Source organism: Mesoplodon densirostris, chromosome 10 (genome assembly GCF_025265405.1).
Source record: "Mesoplodon densirostris isolate mMesDen1 chromosome 10, mMesDen1 primary haplotype, whole genome shotgun sequence".
NCBI classification, from domain to species: Eukaryota; Metazoa; Chordata; class Mammalia; order Artiodactyla; family Ziphiidae; genus Mesoplodon; species Mesoplodon densirostris.
Genome location: NC_082670.1, coordinates 29,304,904 through 29,332,435, shown reverse-complemented (window position 1 = coordinate 29,332,435; position 27,532 = coordinate 29,304,904). Strand labels below are relative to the sequence as shown.

Here is a 27,532-nt window from a genome sequence, read left to right as displayed (position 1 = left end):
ATTTCCCAGAAGCCTCGCGGGCGTCGCGTTGTTTTCCGATTTCACCCCACTGGGCTGCTCAAGCTCTAGGCTGCTAGGGAGAGGGTGCAGGTTCGGTGGGCCCATCTGGCGGAGCCGAGCAAGGGAAATGGTCCTCGCCCCGCCGCTCGCCGGTTGAGGAGGAGCCGCCCTGGCCAGGTGTCAGGCCAGCCGCGGCGCGGGGCGCGGGCCAGAAGGGGCGTATCGTCCTCCCGTGCTGCTGCTGAATGTCGACTCCGGAGGATGAGGAGAGGCTCTCGCCGCTCGCCCAGAGATGGCCCCGCGCGAGCAAGTTCCTCCTGTCGGGCTGCGCGGCCACCGTGGCCGAGCTAGGTACCCGGCCGTCCAGCCTGGGCCTCCCCCGCGAGTCGTCGAGGGGTCGCGCGGGGGTGGGGGGCCGGGCGGGTGGCTTCGTTTCTGGGTGGATGCAGCCCTCTTGGTCCACACCTGTCCTGCAGGTGTGGCAGGGTCGGGGCAAGGCCAACCTTGTAAGGAGGAGGGATTGGAGGTCACGAAGGTCTCTTCCTTCCAATTTCGTCTCCCTCGGGTGTGCTATTGCGCCTGAATGTGTCCTTTTAGAAGCTTCCTCAGCTGTCATTCCTCTATAGGGATCATTTTCTCTTTCGTGAGGATGCCCTTTTTAAAACCCAGTCCACTTTTCATCTTTATTGAGGTCATCTCTGTTATTTATATTCTTACGCAGCCTCACTATATCGTTGTGTTTTGGGTCCAAGTTGTGAACCCAACCTGTGGGACTTAAGTTCGTTACCCATCACTTACTGAGCATTCACTCCGCATCTTCCAGTTGACCTCTTTGAGTGGAACTCATCTATACTGTGTTTACCTTGCAGGACTCTGAGAAGTTAATAATATATAAACAAACCCAAGGCAAGGCACCCGCTAATTGCAACGTTATTATGACAATGCTGGAGACTGTACAGATATAGTTCAAAAGACCCAGCCCTGACCTTCTTACAGGCTGGTGGGGAGACATGCAGAGACAGACAATTACATTATTGCTACTTATTATAATGAAGATGTTATTAAGTATCATAAGAGCAGAGAGGATGAACAGATACATCTGCATAAGCAAGTCAGAGAAAACTTAAGGGGCTACCTAGAGCAGAACTATGATGCCCTTGCAAGAACAGGTGGTGTTTCTTCCAAGAATTCTGTGACTACATTGCCTGTGTTTTCCCTGCCTTCACTGTGCATTTTAAGATTACCCTTTCATTTTCTTGCCCATTAAAAAAAAAAGGAATAGCTTGGATGTGTAAATATTAGTTTATCCTGTTCTAAAATGAGTTTACTTTTGTTTACTTTGTATTTCCAGCAGAGCCAGAACATGATCTGTTGTTTGCCCTTAGCGCTCCTCCACTCTTGCCCTTTGGACCCTCTGTTTGTTTTCTTTCTCTTCTCCCAAAGCTGATGGCGAATTTTTATTATTCATTGTTTTTACTAAAATACAATTCATTAACTTAAAAAAAATTTTAAAGCGGATTGCTAAATGATTAGGTATGTTTCCAGTTTTGTTTTGTTTTGTTTTGTTTTAACCTGATGTTCCCCCTGTGACCAATGGCTTTTGTAAAGGAACATTCCTCCTGTTAAAATTTCATGGAGAATTGTATGGGGGAAGGGGAATCAAAATATGAGATGGTTTTGAGTACAAAATGATTTAGGATCAGAACCTGAAGCATTATTTAAGTAACCAGCAAGAAAACCAAAATTATTTTAAGAGAAATAACCTATGCTAATATAGAGGTGCCTATATCTTAAGACTTTTCAGGTTTCATATGTCAACAGAGGATTGCTTAAATTCTCTATATGCACACAACTTGTGTTTTAGAAAAACTAACAGCAAGATAATTAACTTTTCCAAAGACCAGTGGTTCAGACCGAATATTCTCTTCTCCCGTCTCTGTGTTCTCTTGGAAAAGGCATAGCTATGGTTTTGCATCAGGTGGTGGTCACTGAAAAGACTTATGTAATGTCACTAATGTTAATGAACTTATCTGAATCATTGTGTGTATAAAGTTATGAGCTTGATCTTCCTTATGTGAGCCAGTTAGCTTCACTCTGTTTCCAGGTGAGAGGTCTATCTCTAATTCAAGATGTAATCGTTAGGAAAAAAATTTTCAAGTACAGGTCGTATTTGTAAGAATGCATAAAACTCATCAGTGCTGGAAAACCAACTCAACATATTCCTTAATTGAAAGAATATTGAGCCTGCCACCCTTTGATATAAAAGACATGATAAACCCTATGTTGCATCTTCTCTTTCTCAGACATCAGGTCAGTGATTCATCTGTGTGCAAACATCACCCACAAAATGACAGAATTCAGCTTCATCTGGCATTTATTAAGAACCTGTCATAAGTAGTACAGTATTCTAAAAGTCACATTGGCTCTTAATCATGGTTGCAGTCCAGGACACATCACAGGCAATGGATACTGGAAATTATTCACATTGGAAGGCAAACATTAAAGTAGGATTTGGACTAAAATTTCTGACTGAAAAAGAACCCAAGGGCTTGTCACTTTTTGTTTTCTTTCTGGTGCTCTGGGGCTGCTCTGGGACAGTGATTCTCAAATTTGGGAGTGTATAAGAATCAACTGATGTCTAAACCCCATCAACCTACTGAGACTCCATAGGCATGGGGCTAGGAAATGTGTAATTTTTAACAACCTCCCTGGCTGATTCTGATGTATTCTGAAATTTGAGAATCACTCATCTTGTGCTGACTAAAGTATGGGTCCTGTGATTTTTTTAAAAATTTTGTTTGTTTCTCTGAATGTTATGGGTTTCCCCCTCGTTTTGTTTTTGTTGTTGTTGTTAGCAACCTTTCCCCTCGATCTCACAAAAACTCGACTCCAAATACAAGGAGAAGCTGCCCTTGCTCGGTTGGGAGACGGTGCAAGAGAGTCTGCTCCCTACAGGGGCATGGTGCGCACGGCCCTGGGGATTGTCCAAGAGGAAGGCTTTCTAAAGCTGTGGCAAGGAGTGACACCTGCCATTTACAGACACATAGGTATTTATCTTGATTCTAGCTGGTGAGTTTGTCACGAGTTCTGTGTTTGTCTCCTCTGCTTTCCTGTTGAGCTGTGCTCAAAAGCCAGCTAGTTTTCTTCTGCTAATATGATAAATGAATATAAGGTTAGTAAGGAATTATAGCCTTAGGGTTTTAGAAATGCATACAGAAGTATTTAGGGATGAACTGTCATGATATCATGATGTCTCTAATATAATTTAAAATAATTAAGCAAAAAAAAAAGAAGCAAATATGGTGAAAATGTTAGCAATTGATAAATCTCCATGATAGATATATAGGGAATTGTATTATTTTTCTCTACTCTTCTGTATGCTTGAAAATTTTCCTAATAAAAAGGTTTTTTATTTAAGTTTAAGAAAGAAAAAGATGAATAGTTGATTTTTTTTCCACTTGAGGAACTTTAAACACAAAATTTAAAATTTTTTTTTACATTCTTTGAAAATTAAACTATATTTGAGTGCAGTGCCTCACCAGTCTCTGTCCCATGTGTCAGAGGCCAGGTTAATCTGAAAGAGAACAGGGATGACTGTCTAATCCAACCTTGGCAATAGAGTAAATGCAACACAGGTGATTTTTTCCTCAGTTCCCAGGCTACCTATGTGGGTCCTTAGTCACTCTGAAAGGAAAGTAGTTGAAATTACACTGCTGCCAATGAGAACACTTTTCTGCTCTGCTTCCAATGGGGCACTCACATGGATAGGAGTTGCTGAGTTTGCAGCTTATGGACAGGAGAATAAACTTGCCTTCAAAAGGAGATAGGACGGGTATGGCGTTTTTCTTCTCTAATCATAATCATCCCTCAAATATGTAGGCCCTTGATCAGAAAAGTGCCCAGTATTAATGTTTACCAGCTTTGTGTTTTTAAAGCTTTAGTTCTCCAGATGAGCAGGTTAGAGTGTATTCACCAAGAACTGTCCAGAAGTGTGATTAGACTGTTACTGTTTTGGTGCTTTGTATGTTTTTGAATATCTTAAAATACTTCATTAAACTTCTTCAAATATCAAGAAAAGCTCTCTCTATGAGTACCATGTACTGATTTTCACAATTTTTCTTTTTTATTCTTTTTTAATAGTTTCTCTGCTTCCCATTATCGTCTTGAGTTTTGCTTCTTTTCATTTGTATTTTGTTGACCACCATCTGTGGTTTTACAGTTAAGATTCATTTCATACGTTTGACACTTGACTGAAAAATTACCTTAACATAATAAATTATCCAATGAAGTTGTGCATGTTTATTGAGTGAAAATGCCTGCTGTGTACCAAGCTCTGTACTAGGGCATATAGTGTAATGAAAAGACACAAAACCCGCCTTGAAAGGCTCATGGTCTGATGGAAAGATGAACAAGAAAATCAAGTTAATTTCTAATCAAGATGATAAATGCCGTATTAGACACATGCCTGGATAGTTCTGGGGGATCAGAGAAGCATGGCAGGTGCAATGACAGCCTAGAACACTGGAGGCCAGGTCAGAGGGCACTTTTTGGAAAACATGTTCTTTGAGTTGAGTATTGAAAGAATAGGAGGAGTTAGCAAGTCAGGAAAGGGAGAATCCATTCAAGAAAGATCAGATAACACAGGAGAAGGCCTGAGGTTTTAAAAGGCATGCCCATTTGGAGAACCATCAAGACCAGGTGTCCGAAGCCTAGGGTGTGTGAGAGAAAGACACAGCTAGAGAGGTTGACTAGGCCATGTCAAAGCACTCTCTTATTTTATTAAACACAGGGCCATATTCACCCTTTCAATGCTCTGTCTTGCACAGTGTACTCTGGAGGTCGAATGGTCACTTACGAACATCTCCGTGAAGTTGTGTTTGGCAAAAGTGAAGATAAGCATTATCCCCTTTGGTAAGTTTTGTTTTGAAAATAATATACTGTATTGTACAACAGAGGGAATATAGCCAATATTTTATAATAACTATAAATGGAGCCTAACCTTTAAAAATTATGAATCACTATATTGTACACCTGTAAATTATTTAATGTTGTACATCAACTATACTTCAATTAAAAAAGAAAAAGAAAATATACTAGTGCCCGGAAGGTTTTACTGTTTATCCATTAGATTTGTATAAAATTGTGCATTTGTTCCAAAATTGCCTCAAGTTACAGGCTTAAAATAATAAATAATTACAATATAAATCCAAATAACTGAATATTTACTGCATATTGTATACAAAATACATGTATATACCTATATAAAAATTATGTATATATTGGGCTTCCCTGGTGGCGCAGTGGTTGAGAGTCCGCCTGCCGATGCAGGGGACACGGGTTCGTGCCCCAGTCTGGGGGGATCCCACGTGCCGCGGAGCGGCTGGGCCTGTGAGCCATGGCCGCTGAGTCTGCGCATCCGGAGCCTGTGCTCCACAAGGGGAGAGACCACAGCAGTGAGAGGCCTGCGTACCGCAAAAAAAAAAAAAAATTATGTATATATTATTTAATATTTTAATATTAAAAGAATTCTTACGGAGCACCTTCTTTATTCCTCTTTCTACTGAGAAACCCTGAGCTTTAGAGTCAAACAGACATGGGCTCATAGTCCTGCTCTATTTCCATGTAGCCTGGGCAAACTACTTCACCTTTTTTATCTTCAGTTTTCTCTGCTGTGGAAGTTAATACCTATGACCAGAATTTTGTTTTTGTAAGATTAGATGAGATGATGAATGTAAGTGCATATCACTTATAACATTTATAATAGAAACAGAGAAAAATAGGTTAATACAAGTAAAATACACAGAACTCCAGTAGATCAATAAAAAATACATAAAGAACATAAAAGGAAAAATCAAAAAAGGATATCAACAGGCAACTCACAGAAGAAGGAATGTAAGTGTTCATTAAACATGTAAAAATGTTCAACCTCACCAGTAATCAGGGAAATTAATTATAAGCACTTTTAGCCATTAAACTGTTCATGGGAATGTAAGTTACTATAACCTTTTTGGAGCATAAAGTTTACCTGTTAAAATTTTTAAACGTGTAATCCTTTGACCTAGCAACTCCTTCTTTATGATTAGAATCATTCAGAAATATTTGTACCTATGCATAGAGTCTCTCACACACACACATGCACACAAAGATATGGACTGTGGGGCTTCCCTGGTGGTGCAGTGGTTGAGAGTCCGCCTGCCGATGCAGGGGACACGGGTTCGTGCCCCAGTCCGGGAAGATCCCACATGCCGCAGAGCGGCTGGGCCTGTGAGCCATGGCCACTGAGCCTGCGCGTCCGGAGCCTGTGCTCTGCAACGGGAGAGGCCACAACAGTGAGAGGCCCGTGTACCGCAGAAAAAAAAAAAAAAAAAAAAAAAAGATATGGACTGTAGCAGTGTTGATAGTAGCAAAACTTTTTAATTTAAATAACTAGCAATTTGGAAGTAATCAAATAAGTTATGAGACATTTATACAGGGAGACATAACAGCTATTTGAAGAATGGGTTTTATATGAAGAATATATAAAGATGCCTACAACATCGTTTTTGGGCTGAAAAAAAAAATCCAAATCACAACTATAAGAAAAGGGCAATAAGTAGAATTTCATCTTCCAGGCAAAATCTCTTGGTGCTGTTTTTGAAGAATTGTAATGTTCTAAGCTATACTAGTTGCTTTCCCAGAGTTGGAGAAGGAGTAGATTAATAGTTCTTGCATTCTGTAATTTCTTCCAGATGTGAAAGGGTTAGGTAAGGAGTTCAAAGGAAACATGTCACTGAAGCCAGCTGTCAGGGTGGATTGCCTCCGTGTCCTCTGACCCAGTCAGAGCAATTCACTCAGTCACTGGGTCTTTACTGAGTGATTATGCTGTGTCAGTCCTATACTTAGTACCGAGGATATAGTGATGAAAAAGGCATGGTCCCCCAACATAGTCCCTGACTAGACTCACGGTAATAGACACAGATGCCTAAACAAGTAGAATCATGTAACAATCACACAGGAGGTGTGGTTATGGGATTCGAAAAGAGAAAAACCAGTGGTAAGATACTGCACTCATCGCTGTGAGGAGAAACAGTCATGCTCATAGGTTATTGGTGGGAGTGTGAATTGATACAAGTACTGTGAAAAGGAACTTGGCAGGATCTATCAAATGTCATATAAATGTTCAAATTTCTTAGTGAAGAGTTAGCTGCTTATGTAAATTATGGAGTGGTCATAAAATGGAATGCTATGAAACTTTTTTAAATGAGGCAGCTCTATATGAATTGACAGATAACCTTTAAGAGCAGAACAGTATACAACCTGGCATTCTGCATTTGTACTTTTGTGTGTGTGTGTGTGTATGTGTGTGTTACGCGGGCCTCTCACTGCTGTGGCCTCTTCCATTGCGGAGCACAGGGTCCAGACGCACAGGCCCAGAGGCCATGGCTCACGGGCCCAGCCGCTCCGCGGCATGTGGGATCTTCCTGGACCGGGGCACGAACCCGCGTCCCCTGCATCGGCAGATGGACTCTCAACCACTGCGCCACCAGGGAAGCCCCATTTGTACTTTTAAAAAAGATACTTTATACATTCGCACACGTGTGCACAAACCGTCAGTTGTAACTTAGTGGTTAAGACTGTGGACTCTGCACTCAGACTGCCTGGGGTTACATCTTGGCTCTACTACTCACTGTGTGAGCTGTCATTTAACTGCGTTGTGCCTCAGTCTCCTCATCCGTAAAGAGGAAATAACAGTGGTACTAATGTCATAGAGTCTATATGAGAATTAAATGATATTTTAAAAAGTGCTTAAAACATAGCCTGATGTAATGCATTCAGTAAATGCATTGTTATTATCTCTAGAAAAGTATAAGAGAAACTAGTCATTGTGATCACTTCACAAGAGGGGAACTGGGGATAGGGACCCTTTTCTACTCTGTACTCATTTGTACCTCTTCAAATATTGTTTTAGAGTACAAAGAAAGAAACTACCCCTCTCCCCCGAAGAGGCCACTGCCATAATCTCAGTAGAAGATGACTGGGGCTTGTCCCGAGACAGGAGCAGCTGGAGTGGGGAGAAGAGGAAGAATTCAGGGCATGTTTAAGTACAATAGCCTAGACTTGTTCCCTGTTGGCTCCAGGAGGTGAGGACGAGGAAGAGTCCAGGGAAAGAGTTTCTTCAAAGAGAGGAACATTGTCAAAACCCCTTCCCCTTGGAAAACTACTAAAATAGTAATCCATGAAATTTGACTTACCCGGGCTTCCCTGGTGGTGCAGTGGTTGACAGTCCGCCTGCCGATGCAGGGGGACACGGGTTCGTGCCCCGGTCCGGGAAGATACCACATGCCGCGGCGCGGCTGGGCCCGTGAGCCATGGCCACTGAGCCTGCGCGTCCGGAGCCTGTGCTCTGCAACGGGAGAGGCCACAACAGTGAGAGGCCTGCGTACTGCAAACAAACAAAAATTTGACTTACCAGCCTTTGTCTGTTAAACTGATTACATCAATGCTGTTTTTATTCTCCTGTGGTCAGAATTAAACTATGTCTTCGAAGCAACTGCCCTTCCTTTGAATTTCAGGCCATGAAAGGCCCCTGGCCCTTCAGATTTGAATTTCGACACCTCGGGGTCCTTGAACCCTCCCATCAGTAAACAGACAAACCTCTGTGGTTTGTCTGGGTCTATTCTTTGCTTCACTGTGTCTTAAATCTCTTACACGCAGGGGCTGTACCAGCATGTTATTGTTCCCTACAGAATCTGTGAAATTGATAGCAGCCTTTAAAAAAATGTATCCCCTTTTATAATTAGGAAATCAGTGATTGGAGGGATGATGGCTGGTGTTGTTGGCCAATTTTTAGCCAACCCAACTGACCTAGTGAAGGTTCAGATGCAAATGGAAGGAAAAAGGAAACTTGAAGGAAAACCATTGCGGTAAGTTCTCCAACCAATGGGTAACTTTCCTTTCCCCCTTGAACATTCCCTAATGACTTATGCCTTTTTGTAAACCAACATTCAGTAAAGACCTGAATTCTGACTCTTAATTTGGAAGTGGTATTCACTAAGGGGAGAGGTGAGACGGACCTTTTCTTTGCCTGATAAGGTGTACATGTTCTCTACCAGACAAATTGTATATATGCATCGCTCTTTGCTGCTTTCCCAGACAAGGCAGCTAGATTTGTCCCCTACTGCAGCTTGATATAAAGAGTCTGATCATTAACAGTTGCCCTGGTGTGAATTCTGATTCTGCCACTGTGGCTTGGCATTGTGGAAGTCACTTAACATTTATAGTCTGTTTCTTCATCTTTAAAAGGGATTGTCTCAGATGGTTTCCATGACAGAGTGCCTGGCTCATCAGGTGCCAGAAAGCTTGCTTTCTTTCCCTTTCTCTCTGAAGGAAGGGAAATAGCAAGGTGAACCTTGCAAATTGTTCCTACTTCCCTAATTTCGCTCCTCCTCTTTTCCCAAGTTAAAGGAAGTTTTTATTATTATTATTATGCTGTTGTGATATAAAATCCTCCTATTGCACTACCCTATATTGTCCAAGTCTGCCTTTCTTCAAAGGGCCTCTTGTTCAACAATTTATTAAAATACCACTTAGGCAGTTTTCCCCTGGGAAAGGGGCAAATCTTGCAGATAGATAGACAGACCTCTCCCAGGAAAGAGGAAAAGTGCAGGATGCCCTGAGCTGAGTATGAAGGGGTCTGATCCTCTGAACACTGTGGGTGTGCCACTGAGCCAGAGGTCAGGGGGGGTTGGGGGCCTCCTTTGGAGGTTCACAATGATCACTGACCTCCGCTCTGCTGCTCCTCCAGCTGACTCAGTGGAAAGTGGGGTTGGGCTGTGTGTGGCAGTCCAGGCCCCCTTCCCAACAGGGAGATAAGTAACATGTACAGTAGAGGAGAAAAGGGTACCACACTGACTTAACCAACTAGTTTACAGAATCCCAGGACCCGTTTTGTCATCCTGTAACAACTTCTGATTACTGCGTAGCAGGGTGAAGTAATGTTGCCTTGGTTTGATAGTTGGGGTCTAGCAATGTCTGAGTTTTAACTGATCACCTCAATATTTTTCCTTCTCTGTCTCTAATGTTGGACATTTTGGGTTTGATATAGTAGGAAAAAATATTTAATGTTGTAAAGAGCATGAACCTTGGGATCAGACAATCTGGGATTCAAATCCAGCCTTTGCCACGTTTTAGCACTGTTACCCTAGTCAGGTTCCTTAACCTCCCTAAGCCTCAGTTTCTTCAGATGAAAATTTGCATAATAATACATACTTTATAGCGTTTTCAGGAATAAATTGTATCTTATGTATATTAAAAAGTCTGGTGCTTAGTAAGTGCACAATAAATGTGCCCTTGTTAATGTGACCTCATTCATGAGCATATTTCTTATATAGCATAATAGCAATTATGCATGTCCTTCTTTTTGGTAAGACTCGGAGAGTTTAATGCCTGAGTAAAAGCCACACAGCTAGTAAGTAGTAAGATGGCATTTGACACCAGGTATACCTGACCATATAAAACCCAGGCTTTTATTTTATATCATAGGTTTCCACATTCGGTTCATGGTTCAGCACCATTTTTCATCTGTGTATAGAAAAATGTGCAAAATAAAGGCAAGATAATAAATTTTCATAAAGCCCAAAGTATTCAGTTTTAAGAACTCTTATGAAATTGTCCTTCCTACTTTTTGGTCTAAAACTATCACTTCTTTTATGAGATGATATGAGAATTGATTTTTTTTATGTTATTTGGTAAAATTACAAAATTTGAAGGTCTCCCACAATACTAGTAAAATGAACTCAGAGCTCTGATAACCACTATTCCTGCCTATAGTTAATATGGGCACAGATGATGTAAAATATCAAGGACGGAGTTTTAATCTGTTTAATAATCTGAGAAGAGGATGTCACAGTTTATAAAGATCTCCATAAAAAAGTGTTTAAATCAAAAGTTGGCCGTTTTTTTCTAAAGAACTAATAAGTTTATCTGGAAATTAGACTTACGTGGATTGCTTTAATTTCTAACAATTCTAGATAGTTAAGATGTTACTCTACTCTAAATCATAACAGCTATAGGCAAAGCTTATACAATTGCATTCCAAACACAGGGACGCATAGAGTTTTCACATTTATTATTATTTTCCTTTAGATTTCGTGGTGTGCATCATGCATTTGCAAAAATCTTAGCTGAAGGAGGAATACGTGGGCTTTGGGCAGGCTGGGTACCCAATATACAAAGAGCAGCGCTGGTGAATATGGGAGGTAATGGAAACTTCACTGAATTCTGCGAAGTCCTAATCGCCTTCATCATTTTAATTATAAGCACTCCATCGGGGAAAATGAGAATATGTATTTTATTATTTTTAATAATATGTACTGGCAACAGTCTTCCCTTATGTTATAATGTCATAATTGAATATTTTCCCTAGAACATTTTCACTTTATTCTATGATGATGTATGAAAAGGATTTCCTAAAACTAGCAAATTGTGACGATAAGGAGATAATACCAAACCATTTCTAAGGGCTCCGCTCCACATCATACCTTCCTCTCAGATTCAAATTGGTATATGTACTGTATGTGATGGTCCTTAAATGCAGACTACAAATCTTTCCCCCCAGTAATCCTGCTCCTCTTGCTGTATAATCCATTCTGTACAGCTGGGCACCTCAGGCTGGAAATCTGAATGTTTCCTTAACTCATCCCCATCTCTCACTTCCCATATGCAGTCATTAATTTCTCCTACCTTCTAAGTATTTCTTAAATGCCCCCCCCCAGTATTATGCTAAGTGAAATAAGTCAGACAGAGAAAGACAAATACCATGTGATCTCAGTGTGGAATCTAAAAAACAAAACAAAATGAAAACAGACTCATAGATGCAGAGAACAGGAGGTTGCCAGAGGAGAGGAGGGTAGGAGGCCAAAATAGGTGAAGGGGATTAAGAGGTACAAACCTCCAGTTATAAAATAAATACACCACAGGGATGAAATATACAGTATAAGGAACTATTACAATAATATTGTAATAACTTTGTATGGAGACCAATGGTTACTAGACTTATTGTGGTGACCTTTTTATAATGTATGCACATGTCAGATCACTATGTAGTACACCTGGAATAACCATAATATTATACATTAACTATATTTCAATTAAAAGAAAGTTTCCCCCCTCAATGTCTACTACCTTAGTATCCCTAAAATGACTTTTTTTACAGTAGTAACCATCAAAACACAACTAGACCACTGCCACAGCCATCTAACTGGTCTCTTCCTCTGCCCTCAAATTTGTACCCAGTATCCATCGAGCTTTATCTAAAATACAGATCTGAACATGTTATTGGTATCCTTAAAACCCTTCCCTGGCTTCTTATCACTCAGAGAATAAAGTGGAAATTTCATAACACAGCAGGCCTGGATAATCCAACCTGTGTCTTCTGGGGTTGGGCAATTCATTGACTCTGGAGCAGAGAGGGAAGCAGAGTCAAGAGCTAAAATGTTCCACTGCCCGCACACACCAGACTCTTCCTCACCTCTGTACTCTCTGTCCTCATCCCTCTTCTTCTGTTTAGTTTTCTTCTGCAGATCATTTCATACGTAGCTGAGGTGTCTTCTCCACCCGTGTACTTTACCCAGACCTCCTGCAGCCGCCCCTCCCAGGTCATGGTGTGTCAGATGCCCCTTTATGTGTTTCCATAGTTCCCCGTGCTTATCTCTGTTACTGGTTTTACCTCATTCATTGCTTTCTACTATATGTCTATCTCCTCCTCTAGATTTTGAGCCCCCTGAAGGCAAGGACTATGTTTCATTTTTCTTTATTTCCCCAGTCCCTTGTACATAATCAACAAACATTTAATGAATGAATCAATAGATGAAAGACTCCTAAGACCAAAATTATATGATTCTAAGAAATGGATAAACAGCATTTTTGAGAGGTATAGTAACATATCACTCAAACATCAAAGGGAGTAAATCTATTTTATATACTGCTATTTCAGTCTGTTGATGTCTGCTGCATCATATTGGTGGATATTTTGGTTTTCAGAAAACCTTTCAGATTGTCGTTCTCAATTCATTGCTTCAAAATCTACTGCAGCCCAGATTTCTCTTCCAAGTTCCAGCTTATCTTAAATATATCACTTTGAATGTATCCAAACCAAGCTCATTTACTAAATCACTTCCTTCTCTGTTCTTCCCAATCTCAAAATATGATATCATCATCTTTTTAGTTGAACAACCCAGAAACCTGGGCCTGATTTTGATCTCTTTGCTTTCACTTGCTCCTTACAGCCAACCAGTCACCAAATCCAGCCAGTCTGTCTTGCATACATATCTCAAGTTCATCCATTTCCCTTCATCCCTGGAGCCACTGCTTTGTCCAAGTAGTATTGATCTCCTCCTACTGGACCACTACAAATGTCTCCTAACTAGTCTCCCCACATACACCCCACAGCCATTTTGTCCCACTATGCATCTGAAATTTTTCTAATCAGGATCACTGGTGCCTATCATCTTACTTTAAAACATTTTAATTAGTCCATTCTCATTTTTCCATCTGCATAAATGGCAGCTGTGTCCTTCAAATTGTTCAAGCTCAAAACCTTGCCGTCATTTTTGCTTCCTTTCCTTCCCTCCATATTCAATCTTCTGGCCGATCCCTGTTGATCCTGTTGATTCTGTCTTCAAAACACCCGAACTCTGACCAGCACTCCACAATGCTTTTATCCAAGGCGCCATCATTTCTTATCCAAGGCGCCATCATTTCTTATCCAAGGCGCCATCATTTCTTATCCAAGGCACCGTCATTTCTTATCCAAGGCGCCGTCATTTCTTATCCAAGGCACCGTCATTTCTTATCCAAGGCACCGTCATTTCTTATCCAAGCCGCCGTCATTTCTTATCCAAGGCACCATCATTTCTTATCCAAGGCACCGTCATTTCTTATCCAAGCTGCCATCATTTCTTATCCAAGGCGCCATCATTTCTTATCCAAGGCGCCATCATTTCTTATCCAAGCCACCATCATTTCTTACCAGAAGAACCGCAACAGCCTCATATCTAATCTGCCTTGTCTCCCGATAGTCTACTCTTAACAGAACAGCCAGAATGATCTTGTAAATAGTGGCCCCGGTCAGTCACTCCTTTGCTCAAATCATCCCCTTCTCCAACTCTTGCTGCCTCTGCTCCTGTTAAACTAGTGTTCTTGCTGTTCTTCTAACATACAAAGCTGACTTTGCCTCAGGGCTATAACACATACTGTGGCTCTGCCCGGGACGCTTTGTCATAGATATCTACAAAGTGTACTTTCTCAAGCTTCCTTAAGGTATCTGCTCAAATATTATGGTGAGGTCTTCCCTGATCGCCCTATTTAAATTCACATACACCAACCTTCCCCACCCTCACACGCTCGCTGTCCCCTCTCCTTGCCTTGTCTTCAGAGCAGTCACTACCATCCGAAATGCCATGTGTTTACTTACTTGTTTATTGTCTCAGCCTCCAACAAAGAATGGGGATTTTGTTCATTTTATCCACGGCTCTTTCCCCAGAGCCTAGAATAACGCCTACCACATAGCAGGTGCTCAGATACCTGGTGAATGATCAAATGCATCTACCCATTCTTACCTCTTTCCAATTCCCTTCTCTGTACTTTGGTGTATGTAATCTTTACAGAACGCCAGTATTGTGATCTATCCCTCCCCCGTTTAAAACCCTTCAACAGCTCTTCATTGTCATTAGGAAAAAAGTATAAAAAACTTAATGTAGAATAATGACCAGGACCTTTTGTTTAAAGTGACAGAATCTCAACTCAACCTAACTTAGGCTAAAAAAAGGAATTCATCAGCTCCAACACTGAAGAGTGCAGGGGTTGAACTGACTTTAAGCAGAGCTGGATTCAAATGTTCAGATGATATAAGTGGGTGTCTGTCTCTCTTCCTCTTTTCCTCCCCCTCCATCTGCTTTCCTCTGCTTGAGAACAAGAATGGGATCTTTCATCCTCCTAAACATTCCTGCCCCATTCTTAGCACATTCTTGACACAAAAGACATTCATTGTTGAATGAATGATTTTTAAGCTTTCTTTTTCTATGTATTGCCAGATTTAACCACTTACGATACAGTGAAACACTACTTGGTTTTGAATACACCACTGGAAGACAATATCATGACTCATGGCTTATCAAGGTGAGACTGTTTTAGTTTGTCTCTTTCTATTTTTTCCTTTCTCACCCTTTCTTCCATATTTGGCATAAATTCTAACTTTTGTCTCTTTTGATTGAGAACCTACTGATAGCACCCTTAAAGAAAGGCAACAGTACATTTATAAAGAGCAATTTTCTTAAAAGTTTGTTGCAGTTAAAATGGGGAAGGGAGGGGCAGAGTTGCAGGATGTTTCAGGTTAAACCTCCCCAAATATTTGCACCTTGATGGGGCCATCCCAGAGTCAGATTCTGATAACTGATTCTCCAACTCAATTCAACGGGTATATCTGAGCATCTTTTAGGTTAAAGGCACTGTGCAAGGCCCTGCAGTGGATACAAAAGGTAAACCACACTCCTTCCCAGGGAGTGTACCAAGGGGAAAAACAAGGCTAGTGTAAAAAGACTGTACAGTAAGTGCTAAAAGAAAGGAACTAGTTACTGTAGAGTTGGGGTGGGAGGTGCAGAGAGAAAAAATAACCGCTCAGAAGGGCCTACAAAGGAGACAGAATTAGATAAGTGTTTTGAAGGGCTGTGGCTTGTGACAGACAGAGACACGATAAAGAAGAGCATCCTAGGCAAGAGAAACAGCTTAAATTCTTTGCAACACAAGTTCAAATTATCCATTAGAGTGAGTTAACTTTATAGATGTTGAGTGTCCTTATGATTCTATTTAGCTTCTGATCTTGTTTCCAAATTCTAGACCCCTTTATGCTGACAACCCCAAAAGTATGTGAGTAGTTCCAAATTAATGATATTTGGAGATATACAAATAGACATAGATATAAACGATTCCAAATTTCAGGTTCACCTTAATATTCCTAGAGTAGTTTTTCTTCATTCTTCCTCTTTTAAAAGAAGTGTTATCTTTAGTGCTGCTAGGGCAATCTTTCTGTCTTTGCTCAGCTTTCTTTCACATTCCGAACTTTCCTCCGGGTGTGTTCACAAGCAACACCATATTTTCTGTAACCAATAGTCCAGCCACCTCTTTCACAGAGAAGACTGAGGATTTTAGGCCTCTGTCCTATAAACATCTGTATGATATCTTACATTCTTCCCTTCACTATCTTCGTCCATGCTGTTCGCTCTGCTTGTGAGACTCTTCCTAGTTTCTACCCAGTCAATCATTCTATCCATATCATCTTGAGAGATATTCTTGTCTTTCAAGAGGCTTGTCTGTTCAGTGTTATGATCTATTCTCGGAGCAGGATATTCAGTTCTAATAGTCCCACAGTGATGTTACCTCTTGTTTCTTTTTCATTGTCTTTCTACCCAAATGGTCTTCAAAATGCCACACTTCTAACTTAAGATTCAAGAATTTCCCAGCAGGTGTAAATCTGCCTAACAGACCCGACTCCACCTAATGGATCTGTCTTTTTTGGAAAGACATAGGATTTCCCATCACTTATGTTCCAGCCCTAATCTGAAATAACTTCATCTTACTGTTCTCTAAGTCAGGTTTTAAGAAAATGGGGTGACTGGTACTTGGTTCATTCTTGAGCTCCACGCACTGGATCAGGTTTTTAACTGGGTTGGTAGGAGTCTGTGAGTACGTGAGGCAGCTTGAAAGTCGCTAACCACAAACTCACAGCTAAGTAGGTAGACAGTGCTGTGCGATCTGGAAGTTCTGCAGGCTGTGTCACAGGGTAAAATGAGCGATCATGGAGGTTTGAAGGGGATTGCAGCTGTGCAATCGAGAGATTTATACAAGCCATTGGTATCTGAGGGAGAGGAATCTGGTATGAAGAAGAAGAGTAAAAATGGCGCAAGCACTGAACCGTGTGCTTAGAAATGGCTAAAATGGTAAATTGTATGTTATGTATATTTTACCACAATTAAAAACAATAGTGTAAGTAAAATGAAGCTCTTGGGCAAGGGAGGAGCAGCAGAAGACTGTGGCTAGGATTTTAGGGAAGTGGGGAGGCAGGTGGCAAAGTACGTTACTACGGGATGCAGCAGAAAGGTGGGGGTGTTGAATTAATTCAGGAAATTATACAGAACAGAAAAACCAGAAAAATTCCCTCTTCCCTCTTTTTAAATCACGAGGCTATTGAGAGGTAAAACTGTGTAGAAGGTTAGCTTATACTGTGTGAAGATCACAGATGAGCATGATTATTTAGTTGATCCTGAAGAGGACTGCTGATTCTGACAGTGCTGATGGACTGTTACAAACTAGCCTTGCAGATGGCCATCTGGTCTCCTACAGAGAACAGAAGACTTACCCAATCACTCTCGGTCCGTTATCACTTTAGCCATGTCCTGGGCCTCACTTTGGGGTGTTACTAGCAAGGAGTGATAAAGGTCAATAGCAAAAAGCAGCAATGTTCATGCCAAGTAGCTTGATGAAACTGACGTTCCTTCTACTCCTCTCTCTTCTCACTTTGACCATCTTACCTGAGGCCTCCTTAATATACTGTTGGCTCTCTTTTAATATTTATTTTTTAAAGGAGCCTAGCCAGATCACACTACCTCCTCAAAACAATCTGATAAGAAGAGGATGAGGCAGGCCACTGGCAGCTGCCCCTAAGGTCTCTGTGTGCCAAATGGGGCGACAGTTGCCAAAGGGCGTTCTTGATGTGGTTATTATACAGGTAAAAATAAATCCTTTAATAGTAAATTAATTAGTTAATGACTACTAATTAATGAGGGCTACCTACATTGTAAAAATAGAACTTATTAATAATATTAACACTCTGGTAGAAGTCATTTCTACTCTTGGCACTTATGTATGAAGCAGAGCTGGCACCCAGCCTCTCTGAAGCAAATGGACAAGTAAAAATGTAGTGTTTCCCTCCAATCTTTTGAGCCAAGAGGGGGAAATTGTGTACCTCCTTCTATCCTATTTTTTTCTTCTTCCTTACCTCTTGATTGGTCTTGTATGCTGTTTCTAGTAGACCTAAGTCTTAGAACTTAGGTGAATTTTGTGTTAGTTGAGACATTTGTAAAAACATGAAGGTATATTAAAATAAATGATATTAAACTTGGACTTGCAAAGTATCTGAACAGATAGGAAAGAATGTTAAAAGAGCAGCAGTCTACACCTCCTGGGATATATATGGTGAAACAGTAAGTTCTTTCCACCTAGGCAATGCCTGTCACGTGGACAAAGACCCAAGAAAAGTTACATGCACAATCGGGTTATGTGCTGGAAAATGTAACTAGGTCATATGGGCACCTTGTCTTGAATTCAAGAATTCCTAAAGTGAGTTTCTACTTTGAACAATCAATCCTGACCTGAAAGAGTCATAAAGAGCTTGGGGACTTCCTGCTGCAGCAGTTTAGAGTAATAGAGTGTGAAGATTCCTAAGGCAACTTCAGCCTCCCTACCACAGAGCCTTCAGAAACGTCAAAGGCCTTGCTTGGCATGGAGCTCAGGGATCCGTATCTCTGGGAGGTACTTGATGTTCCAGAAGGACATAAAAGTTTTCCACAGTTTTTCTTTCTCGCTTTCCATTAGCCCAGTCTGACCTCCCTGATCCCAGTCTGTGGACTTAGCTGCTACCTCCTGGGTCCTGGGCCTTCCATTTCCTGTGATTCAGGGTAGCCACCCCTCTTCTCATCGTCTGTGTTTCTCCTGGAAAAGTTTACAGCAGTGAATGGGTTCTTGGGTTATGGAATGTCGATAATGTTCCTGTATTGCCTTGCTCATGCCCACATTCATAATGAACTGATGGTGGTCTCTGAACTGTTTAGTCACTCATTTACAGAATCTTGATTTACTCTGTAGTGGGTTGGCCACATCCATTTTGTCTGTCTTGAGTAACTGACCAGAAGCCTTTCTCAAGAGGGGGTAATTATGAACCAAATTATGTGATTCCCCCACTTACGAACCTTTCAATGACTTCCCTTCGCATCGAGAATAAATCAAACTCCTTAAATTAGCCTTCTCTGCCTGCTTCTTTAGTCTCTCATCTAGCTGGTGAGAAGGAAGCATCTATGTCGAGACCTGCCATCACCCACGAGCCTTTCCATGACTGCCTGTCACCCAGTTACTTCCTATCACATGATCTCATTTTATTTTCTTCATAGCACTAACCACATCTGAAATTATTCATTTCTCCTCTGCCTCTCCCAAGTAAGTGCCTTGAGGACAGGATCTTATCTGTCCTGTTTACTGCCCACAGGAGTGCCTGCCTACAGCAGATGTTCAATGTATATTTGTTGACTGGAGATTCTTTTTTTTTCTACCTCTTTATTGAATTAATTTATCATTGATTTTAAGCTAAAACAGCATTATTATGAAGAATATTATAGTACTAGATTTAGTATTCCATTCTTTCTAAATATCAAATCCCCTTTCCTTAAAATTTAGAAACTGCTACATATTATCTTTCTATTTCATTTATTTGTATCTATAGTTTATGTTCTGGACTGGTAGCTTCTATTCTGGGAACACCCGCTGATGTCATCAAAAGCCGAATAATGAATCAACCGCGAGATAAACAAGGAAGGTAGACAGAAAGTCTTCAGTATCCATGGATCTGAATGTCTGTAATAATATTGTCCTTTAAAGACCCTTCCCTGTATTTATTCTTGATGGAAATGTATTTTTGTGTTTACATGTGTTCAACCAGGAAATTGTTTTTATGCAGTTACCTGCTTTGTGTCTGATGGAAAAGTACTGTGCCTTTGGGGAAATAAGCTAATTTACCCATCGTATTATTTAGACACAAGGTGTTTATTATGACTTTGTTGTTTTCAAAGAGTTTTTGAAAATATACTCTGTTGGGCTTCCCTGGTGGCGCAGTGGTTGAGAGTCTGCCTGCCGATGCAGGGGACATGGGTTCGTGCCCCAGTCCGGGAAGATCCCGCATGCTACAGAGCGGCTGGGCCCGTAAGCCATGGCCGCTGGGCCTGCGCGTCCAGAGACTGTGCTCCACAACGGGAGAGGCCACAACAGTGAGAGGCCCATGTACTGCAAAAAAAAAAAAAAAAAAAAAAAAATATATATATATATATATATATATATATATATATATATATATATATATATATACACTCTGTTGAGAATTTCCAGAGCACTTCCTTCAGATGCTTATGGACTTAGAGGTAACATGGGTAATTTGACCTGATATAAAACAGTATGTTCTCTCTGGAAGAGATCAGGTGGAGTGAATTCTAAGTTATCAGACCAAGGATGGGGTGAATCAGGAAACTGAACCTTGAAAATATCTTTAAACTCAAAAGAGGTGCTCTCTATATAAAGAACCACAAATATTATTTTTTCTAAGCTAGCAGAAAATAGTTAAGTAAGTTTTCTTAGACCATTTAAACATTCTATTTATACATCTATTTACACATAAGAAATTTAACAAAATTGTCTTCTTTCCTTTTTAGGGGACTTCTGTATAAATCATCAACTGACTGCTTGATTCAGGCTGTTCAAGGAGAAGGATTCATGAGTCTCTATAAAGGCTTTTTACCCTCTTGGCTGCGAATGGTAAAGTTAGGTTTTTCTTGCCTTTGTTTTTGTTTTCTTTATATTGATTCTTAAATCACTTTTCCTCTCTAAATATTTTCCTTTTCTCTTCTGGCTTTTGGCATGGTTCTGCCCCCAAACATGGTTCTTTCTTTCTTTTCTACATCTCTTTTCATTTTCTTTTACCTCCAAGTCCCTTGGTAGATTAAGGTAAAATAATTCAGTTACATCAGAAATGAATAGGTTGATATTATGTTGTTAGAAAGCCAGTGGATAGATTGTTCTGAAATGTAAAGCCTTTTGCTTTTTAGCCAAAATATTATACTTTGCGACAGGTATACAGATTTCATACTAGAGACCATTCCTATCAAAATGTTACTGTTTCAAACAAAATTAGTTACTTTGATGATAAATGTTGCATTACCCATTAATACTTAGCACCACAAAGCTCTGTTTAGGAAGAAAACATTATATAATTTTTATTTGTTCTGGATGCTATTTTTTACTGAAGTGAACTAAGATGTAGAATTAGATAGGCTTATGGAAGTAACATAACAAATATAATAAAAACAAGGTACTCAAGTATTTGGTAAGTTTGAACATATTTGAAAGAATGAATGAGTTATGGGTTTAGAAATTCAAACCATCAATACTTTACACAATATGATATAATAATATTAACTGAGCACCTACTCCATGCAAAGCCCTGTACTCAATGCCTGGCTTTGGGATGAACCTAAGAGTCTCAGCCCCTGCTCCAGTGCTGGAGCTTCCAGTCTAGGTCAGGAGCTTCCAGTCTAGGTCAGGACAAACACTGAGTAAGAAACCAGCAGCAATGAGTGGAAGAGTCGGGGGCATGGGGTGGGGACCCCTGGTGCTATCAGAATCTATATAGCAAGTAAGGACAGCCTAGCCTGGGAGATTAAGAAAACCTCCTTGGAGAATGGACTTCTGAATTGAGATTTGAAGAATGAGTAGGAGTTTGCCAGGTCAAAAGGGCAGAAAAGAACATTCTAGGTGGAGGAACTAGATGGAATAGACAAAGAATATGATGCGTTCAAAGAACTGAAGAAAACCCAGCTGTCCAAGGCACGGAGATGTGGAGGAGAGCAGCACAGGATGAGGCCAGAGAGAGGCAGGAACCGGATCAGGAAGGACCACAGGACCCATGAGAGTGAGGGGCATTGGCTTGATGACGTGTGCACTTTTAGCAAGACCATTCTGGCTGCCGTGTGGGTTGAGGAAAGACCAGGAGTAGTGATAGATGACAGATAATGATAACTTGGACTGGAATAGAGCAGTGGGGAGAGAAGAAGATAGAATTTTTAAATATTTAGGAGATAGAAAGGAGATAAAAAAGAACATGACTGGATGGGGATATGGTTGGAGAAGGCAAGGAAAAGTCGGGCTTCATTCCCAGATTCCTGCCCTGAGCAAACAATGATATAATTTCCTAAAATGGGGACCATTTTCAGGGGAGAAGATTTTGTGGTAGAATAACAAGTTTAGTTTGGATATGGTAAGTTTTGGATACTCATAGGTCATCTAAGAAGAGATGTCTAGATGACTAGCTTAATATATTGGCCTGGATCTTAGAATCATGAGGATGGAGATTGAGATTTGAGCACTGTCTACACACAGATAATAACTGAAGCTTTGGGAATAAATGACATCACCAAGGGTAGTAGGTATCTATCTATTAACATGAAATTAATAGCCAAAGCCCTTGGCAATATCTGATACAAAAGCATACCTAAGTTGTAAAATACAATTTTGATTGTCTTGATTGTACCTTGAAGTTATCTCAAATCTGTGGATATTTAATGGAAAGGAAGATATTGACTTGGCCTGCATGAACCAGGCACTATTATAAGTGCTGGTAACACCAAGAAATAAGTTTTTTTTTTTTTTTTTTGCGCTAGAGGAGCGTACAATGTGATGGGAGAAGATAGACACGTAAGTAGTTAAAATTACAGAAATTATGAAGCTTATATTACTAAATCACTTGGTATATGGCCAGTGCTATGCTAATCATGCTCTCAGATTAACTCATTGAATTCTCCCAACTATCTATTTAGTAGGTTACTATCATCTCTGTCTTCTATAGAGGAGGAAACAATAGCGTAAAGTGTCTGAATAACTTGACTGGTCTGGGTGGTTAGTAACTGTGGAGCCAGGGACTCAAACCCAGGCAGTCTGACTCCAGAGGATGTAGTCTTACTAAAGAGGCTACCAGTGCTGTGAACAAAACAGGAGTACACAGATAGTGGAGTAAAATGGCTTGAACTCCTTGGGAAGTCCCAAAAGCCTTCCCCAAGGTGATATTTGATCTGAGCTTTGAAGGATCAGTAGGTGTTTTCTTGATCAGTAGGTCAAGAAAAGCATGAGGGAGCAACATGAGCAGGGGCACCAAGTCATGTATGGCCCCAATATGTCTGGTGAGCTGCAGAAAATTCCGTGTGGCTGGACAGTAGGTCCTCAGCGGGCAGGTGGTGGGAGAGAACACTAGAGAAGCACTTAGGGACCAGGCTGAGAAAGATCTTGGGGGGCAAGTTCAATAGTTTAGGTGAAACTCTGCAGGTAGCAAGCACCTGTTTGAACATGGAAGCCATGTGCTAAGATTTGCTTGGGGACAAGACTACTGTGGCAGCAATGTCAAAGCTACACTGAAAGCTAGAACAAGAAAGAGCGTTTCGGCAGTGGTCTAGCCAGGAGATGACTGTAGAAATGGAGAGAAGATGGATTCCAGGAACATCTGTGCTTGACTCCACAAGACTTAGTAAACGATCAGATGGAGAAAGGGAAGGAGGGAGAGAAGGAAATGGGACTTTGATGTTTCTAGTGTGAGAGACTACAAGGACGGGTGAGACCACTGATGAAAAACAAAATCGGTCAGGAGAAGTGAGGGGCAGGGAGAATATCACGTACAAAGGAGCGCTGAGACCGCTTGATCTGACCCATTTTCTTTATACGTGAGACTCAGGAAGTATAAATGACCCCAAAAATGAGTGCTTAATATATGACAAGCTCTGTGCTAAGCTCTTTACACACATTAATTATTTTTTTAAGTCTTACAAGAACCTAGTAGAATAGGTGGGGTTATCCTCCTTTTTCAGATTAGAAAAACATGGCTCAGAGTATATAAGAAACTCGCTCAAGTTCATGTAGTTAGTATATGGCTGAGCTGGGAATTAACTGCAAGTTTGTTCAACTCTAACTAAACCCATGCTCCTAACTAAGACAGTATCCTGAATTTCTCAAGATCCTACAGCTCATTATAGAAGTTTTAAAAGAAAAGAGACAGGTCGTGGTGATGGAAAAATGTTACCAGAGACAGGCTGGATTACCACCAAAGATGACCAGGGTGGCACTGCCTCGTTGATCTATCACAGTGCAGAACCCTGAGCTTAGACGCCTAACTCCTGAGCACTTCCGAGTAAACTGGCCTTACACATGCAGATACCCTTCAGCCAAACTCATTGAAACCAATGACTGGACCACAACATTGGCTCAGCCACACTGAGAAATACACTTGGCCAGTGATCCAGATGCTGAAGTCCTCTGGACAGCTAACTTCAAGCTATATGGGAGCCAAGTTATAATCAGAAGGTTGCTTGCTGAACACAGAACCATAATAGGAAGAGCTTATTTGTGAACTTAATATTGAAAAAGATAAACCCAAGAGCACTTATGTGTTGAGCCCTACAGTAATAGGAATGGAGAAAAACTTTTTTCTTCCAGCAGTTATGACAGCATGGGTTCACATACACTTGGATTATTTTCAGTGGTACAACTATGCCAGTGAGGAAAAAACAAGTAAAAGCATGTACCGGCCACGTGCGCGTCTACGAAGAGTCTCAGTATATCCTGTTTATATACTATGCATGCTATTTGGCTATGTGATCTTCCTCTTTAACTCCTCTTCAAAACCCAGCTAAACCCAATCCTAGTTCCTTCCACTAGTTAGAGAAAATATGACCTTGCTTTGCTCAATCCCTGATTAATATTTATTTCATTTGCATATAGTTTGGGTGCTATGAAGAAGAAGTCTGATTACCAGAGCAATTAGGAATGATTGCCTAGTCCATTCTTAACTAAGACCTCCGCTTCTAGATCCAGTTGCAGTCATATCCTTGGCTCATTTCATTTTTATTGTCACAAGACTGTGGTTTCGTCACAATTTTTTTATTTTGCCTATGTCTTCGTACATTTCACTAAGATGTCTTCTCCTAAATCCACTATTATATTCTCAGTCTACCAGTATAACTTGCGCAATATTTCCAAACACGGGGCTTCCCTGGTGGCGCAGTGGTTGAGAGTCCACCTGCCGATGCAGGGGACACGGGTTTGTGTCCCGGTCCAGGAAGATCCCACATGCCGCGGAGCGGCTGGGCCCGTGAGCCATGGCTGCTGAGCCTGCGCATCCGGAGCCTGTGCTCCACAACAGGAGAGGCCACAACAGTGAGAGGCCTGCGTACCGCAAAAAATATAATAATAATATATATATATTTCCAAACACGAATGACATAAATATTGCTTTACAAACTTTCTAACCAAATACATTTTACATTCTAATTGCTTAAGCTTATTTCTCCACTCTAATGTGATCAGAGTTCCTCTCTGATCAGTATTACCCATAACCTATCAACCAAACCAGATAAGAACTGGATCCCAGACACACTTTCTCTGATGGCTACTTCAGTTTTCCCTCTGTGATTTCCCTCTGTGTCTTTAGCGTTTTTATCTTCTGTTATTGGATAATCCTCATTCCCTTATAATTCCTTTTGGCACAGTTACACCTTCATAGTCAGTTCTTTCTGAGTTAAAAGCCCTTTTCTCCATTTAATGTGAATTTTTATATTCATTAGGTGATACACCAGGTGTTGGTTTTATGACCTAACTCTCAAAGGATAATCTTTCATCTTCACTTTCAAGTTCTTAAGTGCCTCCTTGTCATGCTCCATATGTAAACAACATGTAGAGGCAAGGAGCCCAGCCTAGAATTCAGGCATGCTGAGCCCTAGCCTTTTATCCAGTAACAGTCAGTAAAAGGAACCCTGGAAAGCCAGAAGCCCATGGTCTAGCTCTACAACATGCTAACAGGCATCTCATTGCTAAGTCTTAGTGTCCTCTTCTGTAAAATAGGGATATCAGTACCTTTCCTTTCCATTGTAAATTGTTCAGAGAAATCTGTGAGAAATAAGACATGAAAATGCTTTGTAAATTATAAGGTGCTCTACAAAGGTGAAATACCAAAATACTTGTTTTCAGCCTAAGTGGATTCAAAATGAGTTCATCATTCAAAGATGTGTATGCATATATGTAGAAGATTTATAATTGCTTTGAAATATGCACTAACTTCTTTGGTTAATCTTTCAGACCCCTTGGTCACTGGTGTTCTGGCTTACTTATGAAAAAATCAGAGAGATGAGTGGAGTCAGTCCATTTTAAGCCCTTAAAGATGCAGCCCTTAAAGATACAGTGTTCATTATCATTGAAATGCGGGCATCTGCAACATACACCCCCTATTATTTCTACCTCTTTAGGAAGACACCTTACTCCACAGAGACTGTGATTTATAGGGGGCAGCACTTTATTTTTATCTGGAAACCCAAGGTCTCTTTGACTCCTCTTTTTGTTCAAAAGCAATCTGATTGGATCACACAAGGCCTTCCAGTGAGACCCAGCCCAGTGTTTTCTAAGGAAGAGTCAAATCCTGAGCACTTACCTTGAGCAAGAAGATTCGACCTTCGAGCTGCTATTCTATGTTGAAGAGCTTGCTTAGAGGAGGAAATGCCAGAGGGAGACAGCACCTTAGACCTGAAGCAGACAATAGGAATGTGGAAAAATACATACGTACATAATGACCACGGAACATATTTAACCTGTCGTGTCAGTATTTACGACTGAAATTTGATAATTCACTTTTCTGTTGCCGTTAAAGTGTGCATACTTTACATTAAAGGGAGGTGAATGAATAAACATTTTGAGATTTCCCTAGTGTTGAAGGAAGTTGATGTACCTTTTCTTGCCAGGAGGATGAAAAAAAATCAAGTTGAGATGATGTTTGGATCTCAAGGGAAGAAGCCGTTTTCCGTCAGTGCCCTGTCGTTAGTTGATCTGTGTTCACTGGTTAGCTCTCCAGCACACAGGCTAAGGACTTCCTGACAGCCACCGACTGCATCTTGATGAAAACAGAAAAGAGTGCTTTGTGACATATCCCATTCCAGCTTGAATTTGTCACTAGCTCTCAAGAATCTCAATATATGAAAAACGCAGTTTATTTGATTAAAGCTCGGGTGGACAGGTCCTTTTAATAAAGAAACATCTGTTATCATCAGCCTCTCAGTAGCACGTTAAAAGCAAAGCTAAGATGAAGTCAGCCGACATAAATCTTTTCTTAATCTCCCCTTCCCTAACGCTTAGGGTCCTAGAGAGAGAGAACTCAGAAATCACACTAAAGCTGTCTCTAGCCTGAACCTTATTCAATTTGACAAAGCCTCCTGCCTAAAAAGTGATAAGTATAAACTGTCTATGGTATTCAGTTATGTCTCCAATCACTAAATCACACCCCTTTTCTTAGAAAGGTGAGAGATTTCTTCAGATTCACCTCTATACCACCTGTTCCCTCCAACCTCAGACAGTGGGCATTTCTGGATGGATGGCTACAGTTATGGGTAGAGGCTGTAACTGTCAAAATAGGAAAACCCCAAAAGCTCAGACCCAAGAAACACCGTGGAGCTGACCAAACAGGATTTATCATGGGCATGAATGATGTGGAACAGAAAAAAGTTTACAAGTACCCTGTGGTTGCACTAATGTATAATCACTGCCATTTAAGAGGGGAAGTATGCTTTAAAATACATTTTAATGTGATATACTAATATGCAGTGGTTTATTGTTTTTGTAGAATTTACAGAATGTGAAGTTTAATCTCGTAAAA

General features: G+C 40.7%; 1 protein-coding gene across 4 annotated transcripts; it reads left to right on the top strand.

Annotated features, from left to right (window-relative positions):
- Window positions 1-49: 49 nt before the first annotated feature.
- Window positions 50-27,532, top strand: SLC25A27 (solute carrier family 25 member 27). Of its 4 annotated transcripts, none has more exons than XM_060109810.1 (10): window positions 50-351; window positions 2,856-3,047; window positions 4,827-4,911; window positions 8,781-8,903; window positions 11,125-11,237; window positions 15,072-15,156; window positions 19,529-19,621; window positions 20,508-20,610; window positions 22,512-22,545; window positions 26,236-26,323. In XM_060109810.1, exons 1-9 carry the CDS (start codon window positions 246-248, stop codon window positions 22,539-22,541), a joined length of 930 nt encoding a protein of 309 aa, XP_059965793.1. In that variant the 5' UTR covers window positions 50-245; the 3' UTR covers window positions 22,542-22,545; window positions 26,236-26,323. The 4 variants fall into 4 exon arrangements, with proteins under 4 accessions (XP_059965793.1, XP_059965792.1, XP_059965790.1 ...); XM_060109809.1 differs by lacking the exon at window positions 26,236-26,323 and adding an exon at window positions 25,969-26,057; XM_060109807.1 differs by lacking the exon at window positions 22,512-22,545 and having other exon boundaries at window positions 26,236-27,532.